At 44.9% G+C, this 21,858-nt stretch overlaps 1 protein-coding gene and 2 long non-coding RNA genes across 6 annotated transcripts in view; 2 read left to right on the plus strand and 1 right to left on the minus strand.

Annotated features, from left to right (window-relative positions):
- Nucleotides 1-3,593, plus strand: part of RAD51B (RAD51 paralog B) — a 713,517-nt gene extending 709,924 nt beyond the window's left edge. For 3 of the 4 annotated variants that reach the window (XM_084631236.1, XM_084631237.1, XM_084631239.1), the window contains one exon: nucleotides 2,898-3,593. In XM_084631236.1, coding sequence (XP_084487362.1) covers nucleotides 2,898-3,034 — 137 coding nt within the window. In that variant the 3' untranslated portion in view covers nucleotides 3,035-3,593. The remainder of the gene's footprint in view (nucleotides 1-2,897) is intronic. The other variant, XM_084631238.1, reaches the window with a different exon arrangement.
- LOC311522190 overlaps nucleotides 1-21,858 on the minus strand; it is a 168,933-nt gene that overhangs the window by 82,985 nt on the left and 64,090 nt on the right. The window lies entirely within an intron of this gene.
- Nucleotides 8,755-17,580, plus strand: LOC311522191. Its single transcript, XR_014712071.1, has 3 exons — nucleotides 8,755-9,014; nucleotides 12,304-12,503; nucleotides 16,342-17,580. It is a non-coding gene; the product is annotated as an uncharacterized lncRNA (long non-coding RNA).

Here is a 21,858-nt window from a genome sequence, read left to right on the forward strand (position 1 = left end):
TACAATATATTACCTCACCCACCTTCTCTCTCTATATTTGCTATCATTTGCAACTAGTCCTCTTCCAAAGCTAGAAATGGTCATTAAACCACTGCACTGATTCCTGAGGCACATCCCATGAAACCGTGCAAAGGACGCTGCGCATTTGCAGAGGACTCATTACAAGTATCTTAGGCTGAGTCTCCACTAAAATATTTTGCCAGTATAGTAACGTTGAGGTGTGATTTTTTTTATGAGATTTCTATATTGGCAACACACCTAGTGTAGACTACTCAATTATACTGACAAAAAAGTGCTTTTGTGGTAGAGCTTATACTGATCTACTGGCAAAAACACTTATTTGCTGGTGTAAACTGTATCTACACTAGAAGGGTTTGCTGTGGATAGTTATACCAGCAAACCTTTTCTAGTGTAGACTGAGGCTTATTATGGGTATCACACAGCATCAGGCAGACTGAGAGAGGAGAAAGACAGCATTAGACAGGAGAGAGAGTGGCAAGTCTCTTCACTTCAAAACTCCAAATAAACCATAAGAAAGGACTTCTTTCCTACCTGGCACATTGTCCCTTCTGAACTGCCACCTCTGCTAATGCTGGTATTATCCTGGCCCCTTTCAGTCCATCAACCTACCTCCTTTCACTCAGCTTTATTGACTTTCTTCAAAGCTTTGATAGCGAACAATAGCAATTGGCCCATGCAGGTGTTGACTGCTCTGCAGGGTCCTTGAGGGAACTGTACTTTTCTGTCCTACAATGGAGCTTGTCTGAATGATCAGAAGTACATATTTGCCTAGGACTATGGCAACTTGCAGTGCAATTACTGGCAGCAAACAGGTCTTTTCAGTCTAATTCCTCTGTCAAACAGGAGGACGTGCTCTGACTGGTGATTCATTATTACCTGGGATATTTTGGTTCTGATAATTGCTGGGTGCTCTTTCAGTTCATTATCTCACCTCTTCATCTGCCTACAGCATAGATCAAGATGATCTTAAAGAGTACTCTTATTATGGTTATCTCCTCCCAATAGATAACAGTGCATCTGCTACATGCTGTAGTTAATCATAATAATATAACATCTCTACATTTATATAGCATGTTTATTCTCCAAGCACTTCACACACTATATATGTCTAGCACCGCTGAAATGGGATTGAGTCTGAGGTGGGGGGCAGCAGCCAGGCAGAACACTGAGGGGAGTGGAAGTTTTAGCCAAGTACATGAGGCAAAGTCCTAATTGGCCACAAAGATTCCTGTGTGGAAGTCTAGTTTTCTAAGACCCCAATTAAGAGCAGAAGTAGCAAACTGTAGCTCCCTAGGGGAGAAAGAAGTTGAGCTTTGAAGAGATTCAACCACCCTGTGAATAAGAGCAGAGTGTTCTCCAGAGAGGAAAGAGTATCCCATATTGTTCGACAGAGACCGTTCAGATAGGCTATGAGTCAGCACTGTCTTACTGGGAAGGCAGTCGCAGATAGCTCTCAGCCCAATGGATTGTAAGGGGGCATAGGATGGAACACAGACAGCCTTCATTGCCTATATAAATTCACCTCCACTGTTTAAAATCTAATAGTTAGTCTTCAAAGTCTAATGTAAAACTTTGGATCTGGATACCAGTGCAGAGGGATGTAAATCACAGAAGGGAGCAGAGGAATATCCTAGGATGACAACAAAAGAGTCCATTTTGCTTACTGATGTATTTAGTGCCTAGATGCTATGGTGACCAGAGCGTATAACACCATAGATTGGTCTGATAGACAAGCCATGAGGTGTTCTGGCTATTGGCATGACCTGACAAAGGATTCTGTGACACTGATGTGCTTTACCACTGGAGAGAGAAAGGGAGTGGGAGGAATCCCCCTAGCTGACTCCAGCTGGGTGAGGAGGCATTAGGGATAGTGATTCAGTGGGGAGTATGTACTGTGAGAAGTTAAATATTTCATTGTATTTCAGTAGATGATATAGAGGTACTTAAGGAAAGTACATTTAGACAAGTCTATCAGTCCATTTATTAACATGCCCACTCTTATTGTTTCAAGAGGGATGAAACACTGAAGGTATTGGTGAGCAACAATACTTGGTCTGTATTCACAGCAGTTTGATTAAAAGTTGGAAAATAATTTGCAAGCCCTGAAGGTACCATCTAACCCTCGGACATTTTTTAAAAGCACTTTTACCTTTAGACTATAACCTGTAATATGGAAATTGGGTAGATGAGTGGAGTAGGTTACATCCCTATCAGCTGGAGGTCTCTGCAAGGACAGCCTAAATGTGGACCTTGACTGATACACATAGGGCCAGATCCTCAGCAGGTGCAAATTGGCATAGCTTCACTGACTTCAATGAAGATATGCCAGTTTACACCATCTTAGGAGCTGGCCCTTAGTGTGATCTAGTGAAGAATGATTGAAGGGATTGGATCAGGCTAAGGTTTGGTTTATAGACAAAGGGATTGATCGGGGGAATCAGAGAAGGGGCAGTTTGACCCTATCACTTAGATGCCCAGTGTGGGAGTTTGCCTCTGTGAGGAGCATCATAAACTCTGAAAAAGCCAATCAGACAAACTAGAAAAAGGAGCTAGACCTACAGTACTTTTGCATGTGTTGTTCCAAGCCAAACAATCCAGTGACTGCAAGGCCCCAAGACAGCCAATCAGGCTGCTGGAGACATGATCATTATTCACTGATTAAAAGTTAAAAATCAAATAAGTAAATTCAGCTTCAGCCAGTCAGAAACTGGCTTACACTGAAAAGTTTAATGTGCTTTGCTTTCAGGGGTAAACCAGATTTCTGACTGGCTGAAGCACACAATATGTCTTGTCTCTGCACTAGGGGAAATGCTACCATTTGGTCATGATCCAAGTGCATTCCATGATTCATTGGCCTTCTTGATTGTGTGTTTCAGATGGAAAGGACCACCCAGATGCCAGCTGGGAAGGCTCCAGTCCTGTACTGCAGGCCATAAGAGTGAGAACCAATATCTTGAAAGATGGCTTCCCCAGTTCCACTGCTGAAAGCCTCAAGCTAGCACAACCCATATGAAGAAGAATGTGTCTCAGCTGGAGAGAGGCATGGCACAGATATTTTGCCTAATGTGATTTCTTTAAATTCCTGTGAAGCACTTTGTGGAATTGCTGCTTCTTTTACCTCTGAACAGAGTGACTTTGAATGTGGTTCTTGTTCTTTGTACATGAGTAGCCATATTATATTTAGTGATATAAAAGTTCTGTGTTAGTTCTGGTTAATTTAGGTGACATGCTGAAGAAAGATGCAGGATTGGTGCTCTAAAATAGATACAGCTCAGGCTGTGGCATCACATGCATCCTCATCTTACCATGGCCTTGCCAATGGGCTTCCTGACCTGGAAGACCCACTTCCAAGAGTGAGAGGGGAATTCAATTAGTCCTGAAATGTCAGTTCACAATCTCCAGGGAAATGTTGAACCAACCAGTTGGTTTGACTAAAGCACAGCAGTTCAGTGGCTCTTGAGTCTATGATGTACTTTAGAATAATCTTAGCCTATATTTTCCACTGAATGCATCCAATGAAGTGAGCTGTAGCTCACGAAAGCTTATGCTCAAATAAATGTGTTAGTCTCTAAGGTGCCACAAGTACTCCTTTTCTTTTAGCCTGTTGTGTATCACAGTGAAATCTAATCATAGGCTTATGGCAATTCAGGGTTGAGGGAGAAAGTGTAGCAATGATTGCAGTCTCGTCCTTCTCGTGGCTAAATTCTAGAAGATTAGTGTGTATGTCCACAGGTCAGCTTTTTCTGTCTTCAAAACACTTCACATTCACAACACCACTGCAAGGAAGGAAAGCAATTGTTACCCATTTTACAGGTGGGAAAATGTGACCTATTCAAGATCACACCTGGTCTACACCTAAAAATTAGGTCGATCTAGCTACAGCACTCAGGGAAGTAAAAACGTTTCCAGCCTATGCAACACGGTTAGAGCAACGTAACCCTCACTGTAGACGCAGCTAGGTTGATGGAAGAGAGATGGATGTATTACAGCAATGGTGAAAGCCCTTCTGTCAATGTAGGAAGTGTTTTCACTACAGTGGAACAGCTGCAGCATTGTAACTGCGCCGCTGTAGCATAGACATGGCCTGAGCTGGGATTACAAATTCCTGGCTCCTAATTTTCTGCAAGCACAAACCATGCCCATCTCTCCATAACTAGGGAGATCACTCATCTGGTTTTGGCCTCTTTTGGGGTGGTTTGTCCACTATCCAGTACTGGGACAAAAACCAGACATGATATTGTCCGGTATCGGATGGGGGCCACTATTTTTCAGAGTGCTTTGCTCTGCCCACTCTGGCGTGACATTGAACACACCATGCATTGATCAAAAAGAGAAAACCAAGTGATGAAATGCAAAATGAGGAATCCAGAAAAATGCTACATGGCTGAAGAGAGGTTTTCCCTTTAGGGCCATTCCACTCCAGCCAATGTTGATAGTGAGTGAAAGTCATTATCATTTGCTGGCTGTTGGGTGGTCTTCGTGAAGTGAGCCAATAGCAGAGGTGGATTAAGGTCTCTTTGGGCCCTGGGCCAAAGCAAGGGTGGGGGGGCACGCTGATGCCAGAACTGTGGCCCTGCCCCACCCCTTCCTCCTGCTGCTCCGCCCCTTCTACCTGTGGCCTCGCCCATGGCCCCACCCTATTCTCCCCCTTCCCCCATGGCCCCTCCCCATTCTACCCATAGCCCTGCCCCTCTCCACCCCGTGAACCCCACTCCCATTCCACCCGTTCCACTGCATCCCCGTTCCCCACTCACTCCTTTCTGCCACCCCCCGCTGCAGCCCCAAGACCGGAGAAGCTCTGGCAGCAGCGGGGTGCGAGAGCTCCTCCATCCCCAGGGCCGCTGTGGGAACCCCTAGGCATGGCCCCATAGGCCTGTGCAGTAATCCTCTATTGGCAATAGCCTCAATCCAGTTCCTAGTGGACAATTGCTCGCATCTCAAAAACGCCATGACATGTGTCACTTACTGACACTCACGTTGGCAGTCCCAGCAGAGAGGTTAAGCATGGGATGGGGCACAGAAAATAATCTTCCTTCTTACTTAGTAAGTTGGGAGAGCAACCTGGAGAAGAGTGCTCTGCATACACACACTCTCTCTCTCACATTCCTCTCTCTGGAATTGTTATAGTTGCCAAGCATGTTATTCCATTTCAATAGGCTACTTCATAAAATTTCCAAAATGCTTCTTGGGGAAGAGAAACTCCCTGGCTGTCGTGTTATTGTTGGGTACTTTGAGGAGGCTTTTTTTATTTTTAAACCAAAGTCGAAGTTTTCAGCTTGACAATGTTGTCTTCCATGGCCGCTTTTTAATAAGGTCCCGCTGCGCTAGTATGTACCAATTTCACGTGAGTAGCTTATTCATGTTTGGTAGCACACTCAGACGCAGAAGTGTCTCTGCTCTTACCGGAGGCGGTGTTAGCCACTGGGGGCCCTAAGCAGGAATATTACACACACACACAGCAAATAGGGCCCCCCCCCTCGAGCTGCTCAGGGTCCTAAGCAATTGCTTAGTCTGCTTATGCCTAGCGCCAGCTCTGGCTCTTACAGTCACATGCCTGAGTCCAGGACCTTTCAGAACTACAAAAGGCTGAAGGGCAGGGAAAATTCCATCGAGAAGCATTCAGGTCACCAAGAAACAGCCAGGATCTGTTTAGACTTAAAACGCCTTGTTGTTTTGGGGGGGAGGTAGAGGAGGGGAGCACATAGTTTTTAAATGTTAAAATGCAAGGATTGTTTAACTGATTTATCCTGCATTATAGGAATGTTATGCTTGGGGGGGGGGGGCACTAAGCTTTTTAATATTTCTAAGGAGTTAGAGTGTTTTTTGAACATTATTGTATGCAGTGATGTTGTAGCTGTGCCGTTCGCAGGCTATTAACGAGACAAGGGGTGTGAATAAAAGATATTACTTCACCCACCTTATCTCTCTAACATCCCCCACATTTTCAAACCTTAATAATTATACTTCCCCTTCTGTGATGTGACGGCCTCAGCACACCCTGAATAACAGCCCCTGTACTCCTTGTTCATCCCCTGGAAAGCACAGAGACCTGCTGACTACTGCTCCCCCTTGGGATTAAGATGACGAAAATGGATGGTGGGGAGCCAAGGTCAGAGCTCTATCCCCCTCTACACTAGCTCCCAGGGTGGGGCTGGTGCACCAGTGAGAGCAATCTGAGGCACAATCTCTCCAGTGTTTCTGCTGGGCCTGGCCAGTTCTGCTCCACCACCGCACAGACAGTCACAGACAGTCACCGCATAAATGTCACAACCAAGCCCATATTACCAGAGAAGCCTGCTTTTGCAAGGAAATTAACCAGATGAACCAATAATTCTCTTCTGTTCCTATTCCTGTGATTCCATGGCCCTACAAACACATGATGTACTCAATTCCTGCTGCATCCCATGCTATGAATCTTGCAACTAGACTGCTGCAGCCGTCTCCTTTCTCCTCTCTAAGGACAATAGTAAAATCCACCAGCCACTTCCTGCACTAATTGGATCAGGCTCTCTCTAAGAAATTAATTGCCAGTTGAACAGATTTGTTTCCACTATGGGTGAGCAAAAAAAGAGCATGAACATGATTTATTGTGTGAAAGGGACCACTACAGGTTTGTAGTTCAAAAGGCCTGGACTGATTTCTTTTCTCTTTTCCTCCCCTATCCAAATTCCTCTGTAAGCAGATATGCAAAAGGGCACATACTGAGTTAAACTGACTTTTTGAAGGCTTCTCACACTGTACAAACAACTTCTGAGGCCAGTCAGGAGCCAAACCAGCATGTAGCAGTTCATTCCAGCACTTGCAGAGGAAAGAGGGTGAGAGAAAATTAGATCACTCAAGGACAGCTTCCTCCTGTTTCTTCTATGTCCCACTACGCCCCCAGGCCTATGACCTGCGAATGTCCTTTTCCTCTTTGTGACGTCATGCCCCAGTTAAGATAATGGCATGTTTGTACATTTCCATAGCACCTTCCACTGTAAAGGATCCAAAGTGCTTTGAAAATTCTTTTCACAGCACTCACTTCGTCCATCACTGAAATGCAGCCAGGTCTGAGTTGCAACATGGCAGCCACTTAACAGTGCCTAGCAACGCTACACAGCTGTTGAAGACAAGAAGGGAAGATGTCTATACACAAATGCAGCTACAGGGACAATTTTACATAGGGAGGATATAAATAGCAGAGTTGAAATTTGGCCAGAATGCTGGGGTTAACAAACCAACTCTTGCTGGTAATGCGTTGGGTTCTGTAATAACTACAAACTAGTGAGTGCCTCTGATTTTCATCTCATCTGAATGACATCAGAATAGTGCCCCCTATTAATGTGCTTGGGCATTGCTTCAACACAGATTCAAAAGGAAGCATGCCTGACTCCACTGTACCACCCAGCTGCTGCCCAATGCCAACAGCAGCAGACAGGCTCATAGCCCAAAAGGGATATGGCATGGATTGTATCACACTTTTACAGTAAAATAATCCACCTCACACATGCACTCCGGGAGCCTGGCTGCTCAGCTGGCCTGTAACTAGGGGGCTGCACACTTTGTGGCTTTGATAGGCCAAGCGCATTGCACACAACAAGGACTCCTTGCACTGCTCCATTACCTCCCACAAGCTCCCTGTGTGCCACCCTCTCCCTATATTTCTGGGATTCCCTGCAATGCCCACCACACCTCCTCACCAGTGGTGGATTTCCCATAAAACAGACCGTGCGGTGGCATGGGGCCCCCAGCGACAGGGGGCCCCAAAATGCAGGACAAATCTGACAAATGACTGAATTTAATAAGTGTTGCAAGTCGCGAAGCTGTCAAGGCTTTCTGCATTCTGCGACCTGTGCTCCAAACTTGTTTTTTTGAAGTAGTCTAGCAAAGAATTTTGCTTTGCCATTTTTTTCGCTGTCTCAGCAATAGCATAACAGCAACTAAGGGAAATTGTCATTTGCCAATCAAAGTCTGTCTGCTTGACCAATTATCCAATTGAACAAAAGCACCCTCCCCCACACTTTGCAACAATGCTTGTGATTTGTCACTAAAAACGCGGGATTAACTGCATTAAACCTAATTGGGTGGTTCACGGCCCACCGAAGCCCATCCGTGGCTATGCCCCTGCTCTTTCAGACATTTTTGATCTACCTAAAATCAAGGTCAGTTTTTTAGCAACAATGAAGCAACACTGAGTCTGGCAGTCAAAAACGCAAAAAAATGAAGGTGAGACAAGAAGATTAAGCTAAACACAAAGACAGTTTGTCATCTTATTTTAAAAAGCTTGAAGTATTGACTAGTGGACATGCATCAGAAAGTATGGGCGAGGAAACATTTGAAGTATCTGATCACTTGCTGAGTTGTGGGGATACCACAATGATTGCAAAAGTTGAACAAGTGGACTCTGAAGTGACAATGGAACTACAAAATATTGGTAATTTTGTCAGAGTAAGGGAAGAAACCTACTCTGAAGATATTGCATTATGGCCAAAATCTGTTTCATTGGATATGATAGAATATTTCTTAGTAAATAAACCGAAAAATGTAGGTAATATGGAAAATTTGAGAAATGAGTATGAGGTTGCAGAACAAAAGCAATTTATAGGTCTTCATGAGTCCTGTTTTCTGAGGATGAAGAAAAATGGGACGACAGACATGAGAATTTGGTTGATTTTTTTTTCCAGAAACAACTAAGGCAGTCTACTGTTATGTTTGCAGATTATTCCCTGACCATAGTAAAGGAAAACAAACATTTGTTGACGGGCACTCTAATTGGAGAAATGTTGCAAGACATATTGCTGATCATGAAACTTCCAAAGCTCATATTAATGCTGTGTGTAAGTTCGTTTAAAGGTGTAAAGTATCTGGAAGAATTGATTCTGTGTTATCGGCTCAGTTTAAAAAGGAGTGTGCTTATTGGAGGAAAGTGCTGAGACGTGTTCTTGCCACGGTCAAACTGCTGTCTTCTTTGGGACTAAGAGGACATGATGAGTCATCATTGTCAAATCAAAAAGGTAATTTTTAACCTGCCTTGAGTATCTTAGTGAATTTGATGATTTTCTCAGAGACCATTTGAAAAATTATCAGTATTGTGGCTCAGGGAAGACCAACTTTTTAATGCACCAAACCTACGATGAATTCATCACTATAATGGCAGAGCAGCTCAGAAACCAATTCACTGATGAAGTAAAAGATGCCAAGTACTATTCCATAATAGTTGATTCAACACCAGATGTGAATCATGTAGACGAATTAACACTAATTTTAAAATATGTGACCGACAATGGTGATGTTGTAGAGCGTTTTCTTTGTTTTGTCCCGCTAAAATCCCACACTTCTGAATGTCTAGAGACAACTGTTTTGGAAATCATTGCAAATTTAGATTTGGGCATCAAAAATTGTCATGGGCAGAGCTTTGATAATGCTGCAAATATGGCAGGAAAATAATCAGGTCTATAGGCAAGACTGAACAATGCAAGCCCCTCTGCTTTATTCATACCATGTTCCAGACAGTCCTTAAATTTAATCTGCAAAGTTGCAGCCAAATCTTGTGAGGGAGCTACACATTTTTTTGACTTTGTTCAAAATGTATATGCCTTTTTTTTCCGTTTCCATGCATCGGTGGAGTATGCTACAATCACGTCTGGAGCAGGCAAATACAAAACATTAGATAATCAAAAGACTGTGTGATACCTGGTGGTCTGCTTGTGCAGATGCTCTTTTGCTTTGAAAATGAGCTGCTATTATATAAAGAAAACCTTATTGGACATAGCCACATCAAAATCTGAAAAACCGTGTGCGAAAACTGAAGCAAAATCCTGAGTAGAAAAGTTTGAAAAGTACAGTATTGCTGTTTTTACTCTTTTGTGGAACCATTTACTTCAAAGAATTAATGCCATTAGGAAATCACTGCAAAAGGTTGATACAAATGTATTGAATGCTGCACAATTGTTAGCCTCAGTTAAAAGTTTTGTCATGGAAGTTCGAAATGACTATAGCTCGGGGGAAGCAAAGGCACTAACATTAACAGAAAATATAGGTTCCCCTGATATATCTGATGAGAAATGTAAAAAAAGCAGGAAGTTATTTTTTGATGAAACTAGAGACAATGAAATCAATTTAAAAGGGAAAAAGATTATTGTTGAGACTGTCAATGTTATTTGTGACACAATAATAGTGCAATTGCAGAGTAGAGGTGAATCTCTAAAGAAAACTGTTGATTTATTTTGCGTGTTTTTTGACAAAAGTATAGATGAAAATGCTAAAAGCCACTCCAGTAAGAAATTAAGTGAATTCTACTGAGGACATAGACACAAATCTTTTTGAAGATGAAGTGAAACATTTCATTCATTTTATCAAAAATTATGAGGTCTGTGCTTCGAGATCACCAGTTGATTTGTGTAGACTTGTACGTGACGGTTTGCAGGCAACCTTTCCAAATGTAGAAACCATTCTGAAAATATTTTTAACAATACCTGTCCTTCTGGTGAATGTTCTTTTTCTGTATTGAAACGAGTTAAAAATTATTTGTGAAATACGATGAGTCAGGAACATTTGATACGTTTGGCAATATAGACAATTGAAAGTGCCTCTTTACAAAATATTACTTACAATGACTTAATTGATGATTTTGTAAAGAAAAAGTGTAGAAAAAAAGTCAGGGGGTTGGATAAGGAGCAGGGAGTCCCGGGGGGGCAGTTAGGGGACAGGGGGCAGTTGGATGGGGTGGAGGTTTGGGAGGGGGTGGTCAAGGGATGGGGAACAGGGGGCAGTTGGATAGGGCAGAGGTTCTGGGGGGGGCAGTCAGGGGACGGCGAGCGGGGGGGTTAGATGGGGGTTGGGTTCCCAGGGGGCCATTGGGGCGGGGGTCCCGGGAGGGGGCAGTCAGGGGACAAGGAGCGGGGGGGGGGGTTGGATGGGTCAAGGGTCTTGAGCGGGGCAGGCAGGGGGCAGGAAGTGGGAGGGGGCAGATAGGGGGCAGGGGCCAGGCTGTTTGGGGAGGCACAGCCTTCCCTACCTGGCCCTCCATACCCTTTCACACCCCGATATGGCCCTCTGACCAAAACGTTTGCCCACCCCTGAGATAAGGCAATCCAGGTGTCAACATGTTAAACTCTGTTGGGAGGATAGGCAGAGATTAAATGGGGTATTATGAGGCTGAAAGGCATTAATGGGTGTCATCAACTAGTTTGATGCAATGGCAGAGGTGCTTGAAGCTGTGACAATGCTAAAGAGCTGGGCGTCATGAGTTCCCTATTACCTCCCTCCCTCTTTTGGTTTTCTAGTCCCGTTCTTCCCCCCTCCGCCCCCATAACCAGTATGGTTTTGACCACATATGCTTAGAACATTCCCTGAAATTTTGGCATTGAGCGGCTGTGGCATTCAAAAATTATTCCACTACACAAAGACAGGGCAATGCCAGAAAACTGGGTGAAAGGCCTGTGCAAGCTTAGCCACTAACTTTCATTAGTCAGCACCCAGGCCCCAAAACTTTAACCAACTGTAAAGAAAACTGTGGAAAAATAGGGTAGCCCACACTAATCTGTTATCACTCCAGTGGAAACAGAACCAGGAGCCCCACCCCAGGCCTCATTCTCTGCTGCCTGGCACCATGGCCGTGTAAAATTCTACCAAATCAGAATGGCAGTGGTTGACTGCATTTGCGCTGGCATAAATGACCATGTAAGCTGCAGGATCATGACCAATTAGGCCTTTCATCTCTGCCCAAACACATACAAGAATGTTTCCCAAACTGGTCTGTGAGCTGCTGACTGGCAGTGTGCAGCAAGCTGGCTGGTTGCACAGTGCTGGCTCCTCCACTTTGCTTCCAGCTACTAAATCACATTCAAAGAAGCTAAGCGACATAAATATTTGCCCAATATTACTTTCCATATAAGCAATTGCTGCATTTACCACAGGGATGTTATATGACCACAAACAGGCAAGGAAGTGGTTCAGACAATCACAAATGGGAAGGGAGGTCTAAAAGGCAATCTCTCTACCAATACATGCCCCACACTACGAAGAAAAGTAAGAATCCCTGGCTTACAGGAAAGCAGTGATCCACAAACAGTGGGCTACAGAGCACAGCTATATAGTGTACAGAACTGACAGCCTCCCAATGGTGAAGAATGTGCAATGGAAACAAGAGGGTTTCCTGCCATCCTAGAAAGTGTAATTTGTGCATAAGCAATTCCTTATGCAGACTTTCCTTCTATGCCAACTGGGGCTCTCTGTATGCTTCTGACTGGCTGGGCTGCAGCACAAGCATTGAAATCCATTAATGAGTCTCTTTTTTGTTAGGTGTTCCTTTAGTGTAACCTCACCAGTGACGAAATTTGCTAACAGTATCTAAGTCAGAGGGATAACAAATGTACAGGACAGACTCAACGTGATTTGCAGAGTAAACCAGCAGCCGCTGCAGGCACCAGGAAATCCAGTCCTAATAAATAAAAATTCTGACAGCCAAGGAGAAGAAATAAATGGCACCAATGCAAAATGAGGTGAGGAATCCTGCATAGTTGTCAGCCAGTCATTGCCTTACACTGAGCTGATTTTCATTTACTAGTGTGCTAACTTCTTCTGTGAACATGCATTCTCACTGCTGCAAGGAAAGTGTGGGAGTGGGAGGCTATGTGGTCAAAGAGCTGGTGTCTATCAGACATTGTCAACAAACACTTCAGTTAAGGAACCCAGCAGAACACACGTATCCAGACCTGCCCCTAAAGTGAAATAAAAATATTTTTTGTTTCTAGCCTTAGCCCTGGATGATGATAAAAGATGATTCTACAGGGCAGTGTGAAGAATTGTAGAGTCATGCTTCCCAATGGCAAATGCCCTGCTCCCATCACTGATAATGTTTACAGATAACACAAAAATCAGGGAGGCATAAGAGGACATAGCACCGATTTAGAGCAATCTGGATCACTTGGTAGATTGGGTGCAAGCAAACAATATGTGTTTTAATATGGTTAAATGTAAAGGTATACATGGAGGAACAAAGAATGTAGGCTGTACTTACACAATGGGAAGCAGACACTGAAAACAATATGGTGGTCATGGTGGCTAATCAGCCGAACATCAGCTCCCAGACTTGATACTGTGGTCAAAAGACTATTTGAATAGGAATAAAGAGGTTATTTTACCTCTGTATTTGGAACTGGTGTGACCACTGCTGGAATCCTGGGTCCAGTTCTGATGTCCACAATTCAAGAAGGATAATAAATTGGAGAGGGTTCAGAGAAAAGCCATGAGAACGATACAAGCATTAAAAACCCCACACATTCTAGTGATAGGTTTAAAGAGCTCAATGTATTTAGCTTAACAAAGAAAAAATTAACAGGTGATTTGATTGCAGTCTATAAGTGCCTACCTGGGGAATAAATATTTAATAAAGGGCTCTTCAATCTAGCAAAGAAAAGTATAACATGATTCAGTGCCTCAAAGTTGAAGCTAGACAAATTCAGACTGGAAATAAGATGTTAATTTTTAACAGGGAAGGTAATTCATCATTGGACCTTTACCTACAGTCATGGTGGATTCGCCATCACTGACAATTTTTTTAAGTTGGATGTTTTTCTAAAAGCTATGCTCTAGGCCAAACTTTAGAAACCTGAGGACCCCCATTTTGATTAGGGTTGCCAGGTGTCCGGTTTTCGACCGGAATGCACAGTCAAAAAGGGACCCTGGCTTCTCCGGTCAGCACCACTGTCCGGGCTGTTAAAAGTCCAGTTGGCAGTACAGCAGGGCTCAGGCAGGTTCCCTGCCTGCCATAGTTCTGCATGGCTCCTGGAAGCAACAGCATGTTCCCCCTCTGGCTCCTATGCTTAGGGGAAGCCAGGGGGCTTGGCACGCTGCCCCCACCCCAAGCGCCAGCTCCACAGCTCCCATTGGCCAGAAACCATGGCCAATGGGAGGTGCAGGGGTGGTGCCTGCAGACAGGGCGGCACCTGCAGATGGGACAGTGTGCAGAGCTGCCTTGACGTGCCTCCATGTAGAAGCTGGACTGGGGACATGCTGCTGCTTCCAGGAGCTGCTTGAGGTCAGCACCACCCACTCCTGCACCCCAACCTCCTGCCCCAGCCCTGATCCCCCCTCCCACCCTCCGAACCCCTCTAACCCAGTCCAGAGCACCCTTCTACACCCAAAACCTCTCATCCTCAGCCCCAACCAAGAACCCGCACCCCCAGCCGGAGCCCTCACACACCCCCACACCTCAACCCCCTACTGCAGCCCAGAGCCCCCTCTCGCACTCCAAACCCCTCAGCCCCAGCCTGGAGCCCCTTCTACACCCCAAATCCCTCATCCTGACCCCACACCAGAGCCTGCACCCCCAGCCAGAGCCCTCCCCGCTCCCTGCATTGCAACCCGCTGTCCCAGCTCGGAGCCCCCTCCTGCATCCTGAACCATGTATAGTTTGTCCCACTGTAGTTTGTCCACCCCTGCTCCAGGCATTATTTTGGGGGAAGTTCTGAGGCCTGTGTTATGAAGGCCAAACTAGATGACCACCTGGCCTTGGAATCTATGAATCAATTAATGAATCCCCCCAAGATTTGACATTTGGGATGGTCAGCTGTTACTTCCACTACATGTCCTCTAGTCCTATATTATTTCACTATGTGACTTTTGCCTTCTGACTCTGCACCAACCTCTAGGTAATTGATCCTAGGTTCCTTAATTAATGACCATTAGTTTTTCCCATCACATATGCAGGTAGGCCAAGAGTGAAATGTCTCATTTAAAAAGCTGTCTCCTCATTACTGTATTCAAGACCTAATCATGTTGGATCCTTTTATTATGCAAGACATAGAATTATAGAATCATAGACGATTAGGGTTGGAAGAGACCTCAGGTGGTCATCTAGTCCAACCCCCTGCTCAAAACAGGACCAACCCCAACTAAATCATCCCAGCCAGGGTTTTGTCAAGCCGGGCCTTAAAAACCTCTAAGGAAGGAGATTCTACCACCTCGCTAGGTAACGCATTCCAGTGCTTCATCACCCTCCTAGTGAAACAGTTTTTCCTAATATCCAACCTAGACTGCCCACCGCCTGCAACTTGAGACCATTGCTCCTTGTTCTATCATCTGCCACCACTGAGAACAGCCTAGCTCCATCTTCTTTGGAACCCCCCTTCAGGTAGTTGAAGGGCTATCAAATCCCCTCTCACTCTTCTCTTCTGCAGACTAAATAAGCCCTGTTCCCTCAGCCTTTCCTCATAAGTGATGTGCCCCAGCCCCCTAATCATTTTTGTTGCCCTCCGTTGGACTCTCTCCAATTTGTCCACATCCTTTCTGTAGTGGGGGACCAAAACTGGATGCAGTACTACAGATGTGGCCTCACCAGTGCCAAAAAGAGGGGAATAATCACTTTCCCCGATCTGCTGGCTATGCTCCTACTAATGCAGCCCAATATGCCATTAGCCTTCTTCACAACAAGGGCACACTGTTGACTCATATCCAGCTTCTCATCCACTGTAATCCCCAGGTCCTTTTCTGCAGAACTGCCACTTAGCCAGTTGGTCCCCAACCTGTAGCAGTACATGGGATTCTTCTGTCCTAAGTGCAGGACTCTGCACTTGTCCTTGTTGAACCTCATCAGATTTCTTTTGGTCCAATCCTCCTATTTGTGTAGTTCACTCTGGACCCTATCCCTACAGCACATCTACCTCCCCCCCCCCCAGCTTCGTGGCATCTGTGAACTTGCTGAGTGTGCAATCTATCCCATCATCCAGATTATTACTGAAGATGCTGAATAAAACTGGCCCCAGGACCGACCCGTGGGGAACTCTGCTTGATTCCGGCAGCCAACTAGACATTGAGCTGTTGATCACTACCCATTGAGCTCAACAATCTAGCCAGCTTTCTATCCACCTTATAGTCCATTCATCCAATCCATACTTCTTTAACTTGCTGGCAAGAATACTGTGGGAGACTATATCAAAAGCTTTGCTAAAGTGAAGGTATATCACAGCCACCGCTTTCCCCGTATCCTCAGAGCCAGTTATCTCATCATAGAAGGCAATCAGGTTGACCAGGCATGACTTGCTCTTGGTGATTCCTTGTTGACTGTTCCTGATCACCTTCCTCTCTTCCAAATGGATTCAAAATGGAACATAAGTTTCCCACGAATACAATAATTTGTCACACCAAAGGTTGTGGTGTACTCCCAAACAGAACATTGCCTTATTCTGTTTATTACAATCAGAATGCTGTTTTATGTTCTTGTTGTGGTAATTTTTAAGAGGCTTGATGTCACATTACCAGTCCTCAGGATGTTGAAGCTCTACTTTGTTTTCATTGTTATGAAACACTTAATGCCCTATCCTTTCTTCTGTGTTGCAGAACCATCTGCAGAAACCAAGCAATGTGCAGTGAGTTACTCCAGGGTGGCAAATGTCTCCATGGACAATTGGCAAGCAGAGCTGGAAGCTGAATGGCATCAGCCTTCTTAATCATAGGATACTGTTGTAGAGCGTGAGTTGGCAGGTTAAGCAAAGCGGAAAAGTCATTCACAAATTGCATGCATACATCTTACTTCATTCATCACGTTGTGTTTCCCTTTCATCCACATCCCTGAGCCCCATACACATTGCTGGCATTCTCGCTCCATCCCATAGAAGTACAAGGTTGCCACAGCCACTGCTTCCCAAAGACATCTGCAGTCATTGAACAGCCAGCTCAGTCACATGCAGTGTTATGTGCTAGAGTTTAAGCTTTTTCTACTGACCCTTTTTTATTTCTTCGTCTCTTGAATCCGCTGCAATGTTTCCTGATCCAGTACCAGAAAAACTTTGGAGGGAGCAGGGTGTTACAAAAGTAATCACTCAGCCCCTCAATGCCGGCTCCCTTGAGCTATGTTCCAAGGTCTAAATGCCAGCCATAGAGCAAGCTTTGAAAACAGTGCATCTCTGACAATTCTGTATAAGGTCCTGAAAGACCAAATTGGAGTTTCCAAAACTGCATTGTTTCCCTTCAGCTCTTCTCCTGCACCGTAAGAACAATTATAGTTCATAGCCACATAAAGATCCTTAAATAACTACTTAACTCCTTATCTGAAAAAGAAAACTCCCCATAGCCTCTAAAATTATCTTCATTATAATTCACCACAGTAAGTTATATAATCAACAAAGCAGATACAGTCCTTGCCCCAGATGTTTTAAGTAACAAATTACACATCAGAGTTCAGATGTAATACACAATATGACCAGAAGATAACCTAATATCTCCCCCTACCCTTCAATATTTTGGGAGATTAACAGTGCAAGGCTACACAGAAGAGATATGGGTTTGGAAAGGCTTGAATGAGGGGCTGGCAATGACTGGATTCCTTAATGTACATGGAAAACAGAATTTTTCCGCCACTGACCCACTCACTAGCTGGGTAATTGCAAAGGGTGCTGGGGTCTCATTCAGAAGAAGCTGCTGATGGACTGATACTTCCCAGCAAAAACACCACTCCAGTAAGTACGCAAGTGTACATGCACTTTTGTGGTTATAAGTTTAAAGGTCATGCCAGACAATTGACTCGCAAAGTTGTAAGGTAAATTCTGTTTTCTTTTGTGTTTAGTCTGTTCAGTCATTATCCCCATCCTCACCAAAATAAAGAATTCAAGTAAATAATAGAACTCACATCACTTTTGGAGGTCTCTGCTATTCAAATGTGTTTCCTTTGTCTCAAATTACATCATCAGACTGTCAAGAGGGTGGCTTCTTGTTTATGTATGAATTCCTTTTTCTCTATTTTAATACAATTTTTAAAAAAAATCTCACTACTCTACCCTTCATCCAGGCCTAAAACCAGCTCTAAGAAAGACTGCCTAAAGCCAAATGTAGCCAGTTAGAACCAACTTCTCCAACTTTAATTATGGTACCTGTACTTACGATTTTTCTTTAGTATTAGAAATGTGAGAGACTCTATCTTGCTTCAACTGAAAATTTTCAAACTCAGTGCATGTATGAGACTTGGAAAATCCTGTCCCGCCCAGAAAAATCTTCATGTAAATAACATAGGAGTGACTTCTCCCAGCGAGCGAAGGGAATATTAAAAGAATCAATGTTTATGTACTGAGTTGTAATCACCCAACACTGCTGGTCTGTCTGAGGGGGAAACAGCCACCAATTAGGCAGAATGAATTCTAATGACCAATCAGTAGGAATGACCCGACATAGCAATGGCCGACTTTCTGTGGCAGTTGGCAGTAGACAAATGGCTGCATGACTGTTCAAAGGGAACAAGTCATTCATAAATGCAATGCACACTTTGTACTTAATCCATTGGTGTCAGAAGGAGTTACACGCACACACGAGTCACTGAGAACATCAGAGTGGAGGCACTTTCCCTCGATAAGGGGTGCTGGGAAATGGATGGTTCCCATCATCCTGACCAGAAAAATCAAGAGGTTAAAAAAATAGTTTCAAGAAAAAATTGTATTAAGGAAATTGTGTGACATTTAGTCAGGCATTTATTTTAACAGTGTGAATAAACAAGCAGACAAAGTCCATGTTTTTCAACTTCAGTGGGGGCTCTTGGCCAAGAAGAATAAGTAAACTAGATGGGCTGTGTCGTTTTAAACTTTTTTTACTGAGAACACATGCAATATTTCTCAATCAGTTCAGGAGTTGTCATTTCCGGTATGGTAAGACTGCTCCTGTCCCCCCTCCCCCCTCCAACCCTCTCCCTGGTGTTGGGGGGAAAAGCCAAAGTCATTGTAAGCTACAGTACTGCTATCTGCTCACAGAATGGCAGGCACTTTTGAGTTTGTGTACAGTTATGAATAACAATCTATTTGTAAGCAATGTCAAAGAATACTGAGCACATGCATTCACACATATATACAGTGGCAATGATCCAAGTATTCTGCCTTGCTCCTTGCAGCCTTACAACCATCCTGTCCCAAGCAGGGTTGGATTATGCCACTACTTGGCATGTTGGAGAGACATAAGTATCTCTTCGGGCATGTCTTCATTGCAGAGCTAACTGGGGTGACTGGCATCTGGGTCTGAGTATCCAAGTTGGCCTCTCTTGGCTCAGTGGCCACACTGCAAAACCATATTTGAGTGTGTCCACTTGACTGCACCCACATTGGTGCTGCATTCACTTGTGTGAGGCACTGAGACTTCTGGGTGTCAGATTCCAGGGTTCCGAGTGCTGCAGTAAGCTGAGCCACTCTATGGCTTTCCTAGTGAATTGTGGGAGAACTTGTCTGTCCTTCTAGGCACATGGGGTGGGGGGAATTGTAGGAAGGCAATGGAGGGCTAGCTGCACTTTAGTGGTGTAGCATTTGTATCCCCACTGCAAAGTGGGCTGGATATCAGGTCAAGTGCAAGCAGCACTCTGGCTTTAGCCTATAACCCAGCACCGGCCTGCTTGCTGAGGTGTAAAGTACCACCACTTGAGAGCAGAGGGCATGGCTAAAGGGGCAGTTTGCCCTAGGCCAGCAGTTCTCAAACTATGGGTTGGGAGCCCAAAGTGCGTCACAACCTCTTTTTAATGGGGTCGCCAGGGCTGGCTTAGACTTGCTGGGGCCCAGGGCCAAAGCCAAAGGCGAGGGCTTCAGCCATGGGTGGTGGGGTTCAGGTTACAGGCCCCCTGCCTGGGGCTGAAGCGCTTCAGCTTTGGCCCCCCAACCAGGGTAGCAGGGCTCAGACTTTGGCTTTGCCCCCCCTCCAGAGTAGCGGGGTTCAGACTTTGGCTCCGGACAGTGGGACTCTGGTGGGCTCAGGCTCTAGTCCCCCGTCCTGGGGCTATGTAGTAATTGTTGTTGTCAGAAGGGGGTCGCGGTGCAATGAAGTTTGAGAACCCCTGCCCTAGGCCATCTGAGAGGGCTCCCAAATTGAGTGATGCTGTGACTCCACACACTGGGTCGCAGTGCTATTCACTGAAATTTTGCCAGCAGCCCTCCATCATGATGGGCCAGACCTGAGTGGTATTGTACCCCTGCATGCCATTTTGCAATGCTTGGAGCAGGAGCCGGGCCCAGGACAGGAGCAGCCGCTGCAGGGTGATTGTAGTCTGGGCTCACGCTCCAACACACACACAGAGAGTCATCTCCCCTCAGCAATAATTTTATTTAGAAGAGTGCAGGTAGGGGGTGGGGTCTTCAGATTTTGCCCTGGGCACCCTCAAAAACCTCAGTGAGGCCTTGCATTCATGTAAGGGGTTGGGGGGGGGGAGTGAGAGAGAAAGCCAGGTTGGGGCAATGCCTTCTCTGCAGTGAAGAGAGAAGGTAGTGTTGATGATTTAGTTGTTGGCATGCTTTCCTTGTAAGTAATTACTGCACCAGTGCCCCAGCATATTGAGGGAGGTGGGGCGCTGTGTTGATGGGGGTATCACTTTCCAATGAACTCAAAACTAAGGTGTTGATCATTTGTGGTCATTAAAAATTTCATTTGCCTACGGGTAAACTGGACAAATTCAAGTTCAGTTCATTGCATTTTATCTTCTTAAAACTGACTTGCCGTTTCAATCATATATAGTATTCTTGTTCTAAATTGTTAGACAGTGTTGCTGTGCACCATTAAAGAGGTGCTGTGTTCTGCTCCAGAGCTGGCTGCATTTCAGCCCTGGCTCTTGTTGCAGACCAATAGTTTGTATGTTTAACATCTAAAGTGCACTGGGATCCTTCAGGCTGAAAGGCACTGAAGAACTATACTATTGTTATTTGATGGAAGACTGAAATAAATGTTTCACTTGTTTTGTGATCTACATTTGCCTCTGCAAAAACACATATCGGTTACCTGCATAATCTGTGTAAATGCCTAGCAATTCTGATCACACTAAAAATGATTGATGACTATGGTTAAATGTCTGATGTAAAATTTGCAGCTGAAAATCTGCTCACATGATTCTAATTACTACAAATAAGTTCAGGGCTGTTGAGATTTTTGCAGCTTTGTGTGAAAGTCCAGGCCAAGAGTCATCCCCTTGAGGTTAGAAAAGGTTTCATCTGTCTGTGGTTAGAAAAGGCTCAACCACTTAGTTATCCAGAAATGCATAACAAATGATGGCTATAGCCAGAAGCACATTTTGGGAGCCACAACAGGCTGTGAAGCAGTCACCGAAATCAATCCCATTTAGAACTGGTTCAGACACCTTAATGATATTTTTCCCTTTCAATTGCTGGGGTTCAGTGTAATGGAAGTAGATTCAGATTTCCGGCCTGAATGTGACCTCAGGCAGTCGCTGAAGACATAGCATGGACTCTCCACTTTTTGTTGACAGCAAACCCCCTTTTCATTTCAGATTGTATCTACCTAGGGGCTCCCAGTTCCATCTAGGCAAAGAGGGGGAGACTCAACTGCCAGTGGCTTATGATACACACAAGGGTAGCCATCTTCATCTCCAGGTGTGTCTTGGGGCATGGCTACACTTGCAGATGTAGAGTGCTTTAGTTAAACTAGCCTTCACAGAGCTCAGTAGGGAAAGCGCTGCAGTCTGTCCACACTGACAGCTTCAAGCACACTGGCGTGGCCACATTTGCGGCACTTGCAGCAGCATTGGGAGCGGTGCATTCTGGGCAGCTATCCCAGCATGCAAGAGATTGCAACGTGCTTTTCAAATGGGGGGGGTGGAGTGTGATAGGGAGTGTGTTGTGTGTATGTGGGGGGAGAGAGAGTGGGTTTTGGGGGTGCTGAGAGCATGTCAGCGTGCTGTCTTCTAAGTTCAGACAGCAGCAGGCCCCCCGCTTCCGCTTCTCTCTCTCACACACAGCATTCCACACTAATGGCTTGCTTTGTCTCAATCTGCTCCGGCTGTCAGAAATGGAGCTTTCAAAGGGCATATCCGCATTCCTGCAGGGATTCAAAAACAATGACAAGAGTGGCCACTTGACTTAAAAAGAAAAGGAGTACTTGTGGCAC

The sequence above is a fragment of the Lepidochelys olivacea genome (assembly GCF_965140295.1).
Source record: "Lepidochelys olivacea isolate rLepOli2 genome assembly, chromosome: 6".
Lineage (NCBI taxonomy): Eukaryota > Metazoa > Chordata > Testudines > Cheloniidae > Lepidochelys > Lepidochelys olivacea.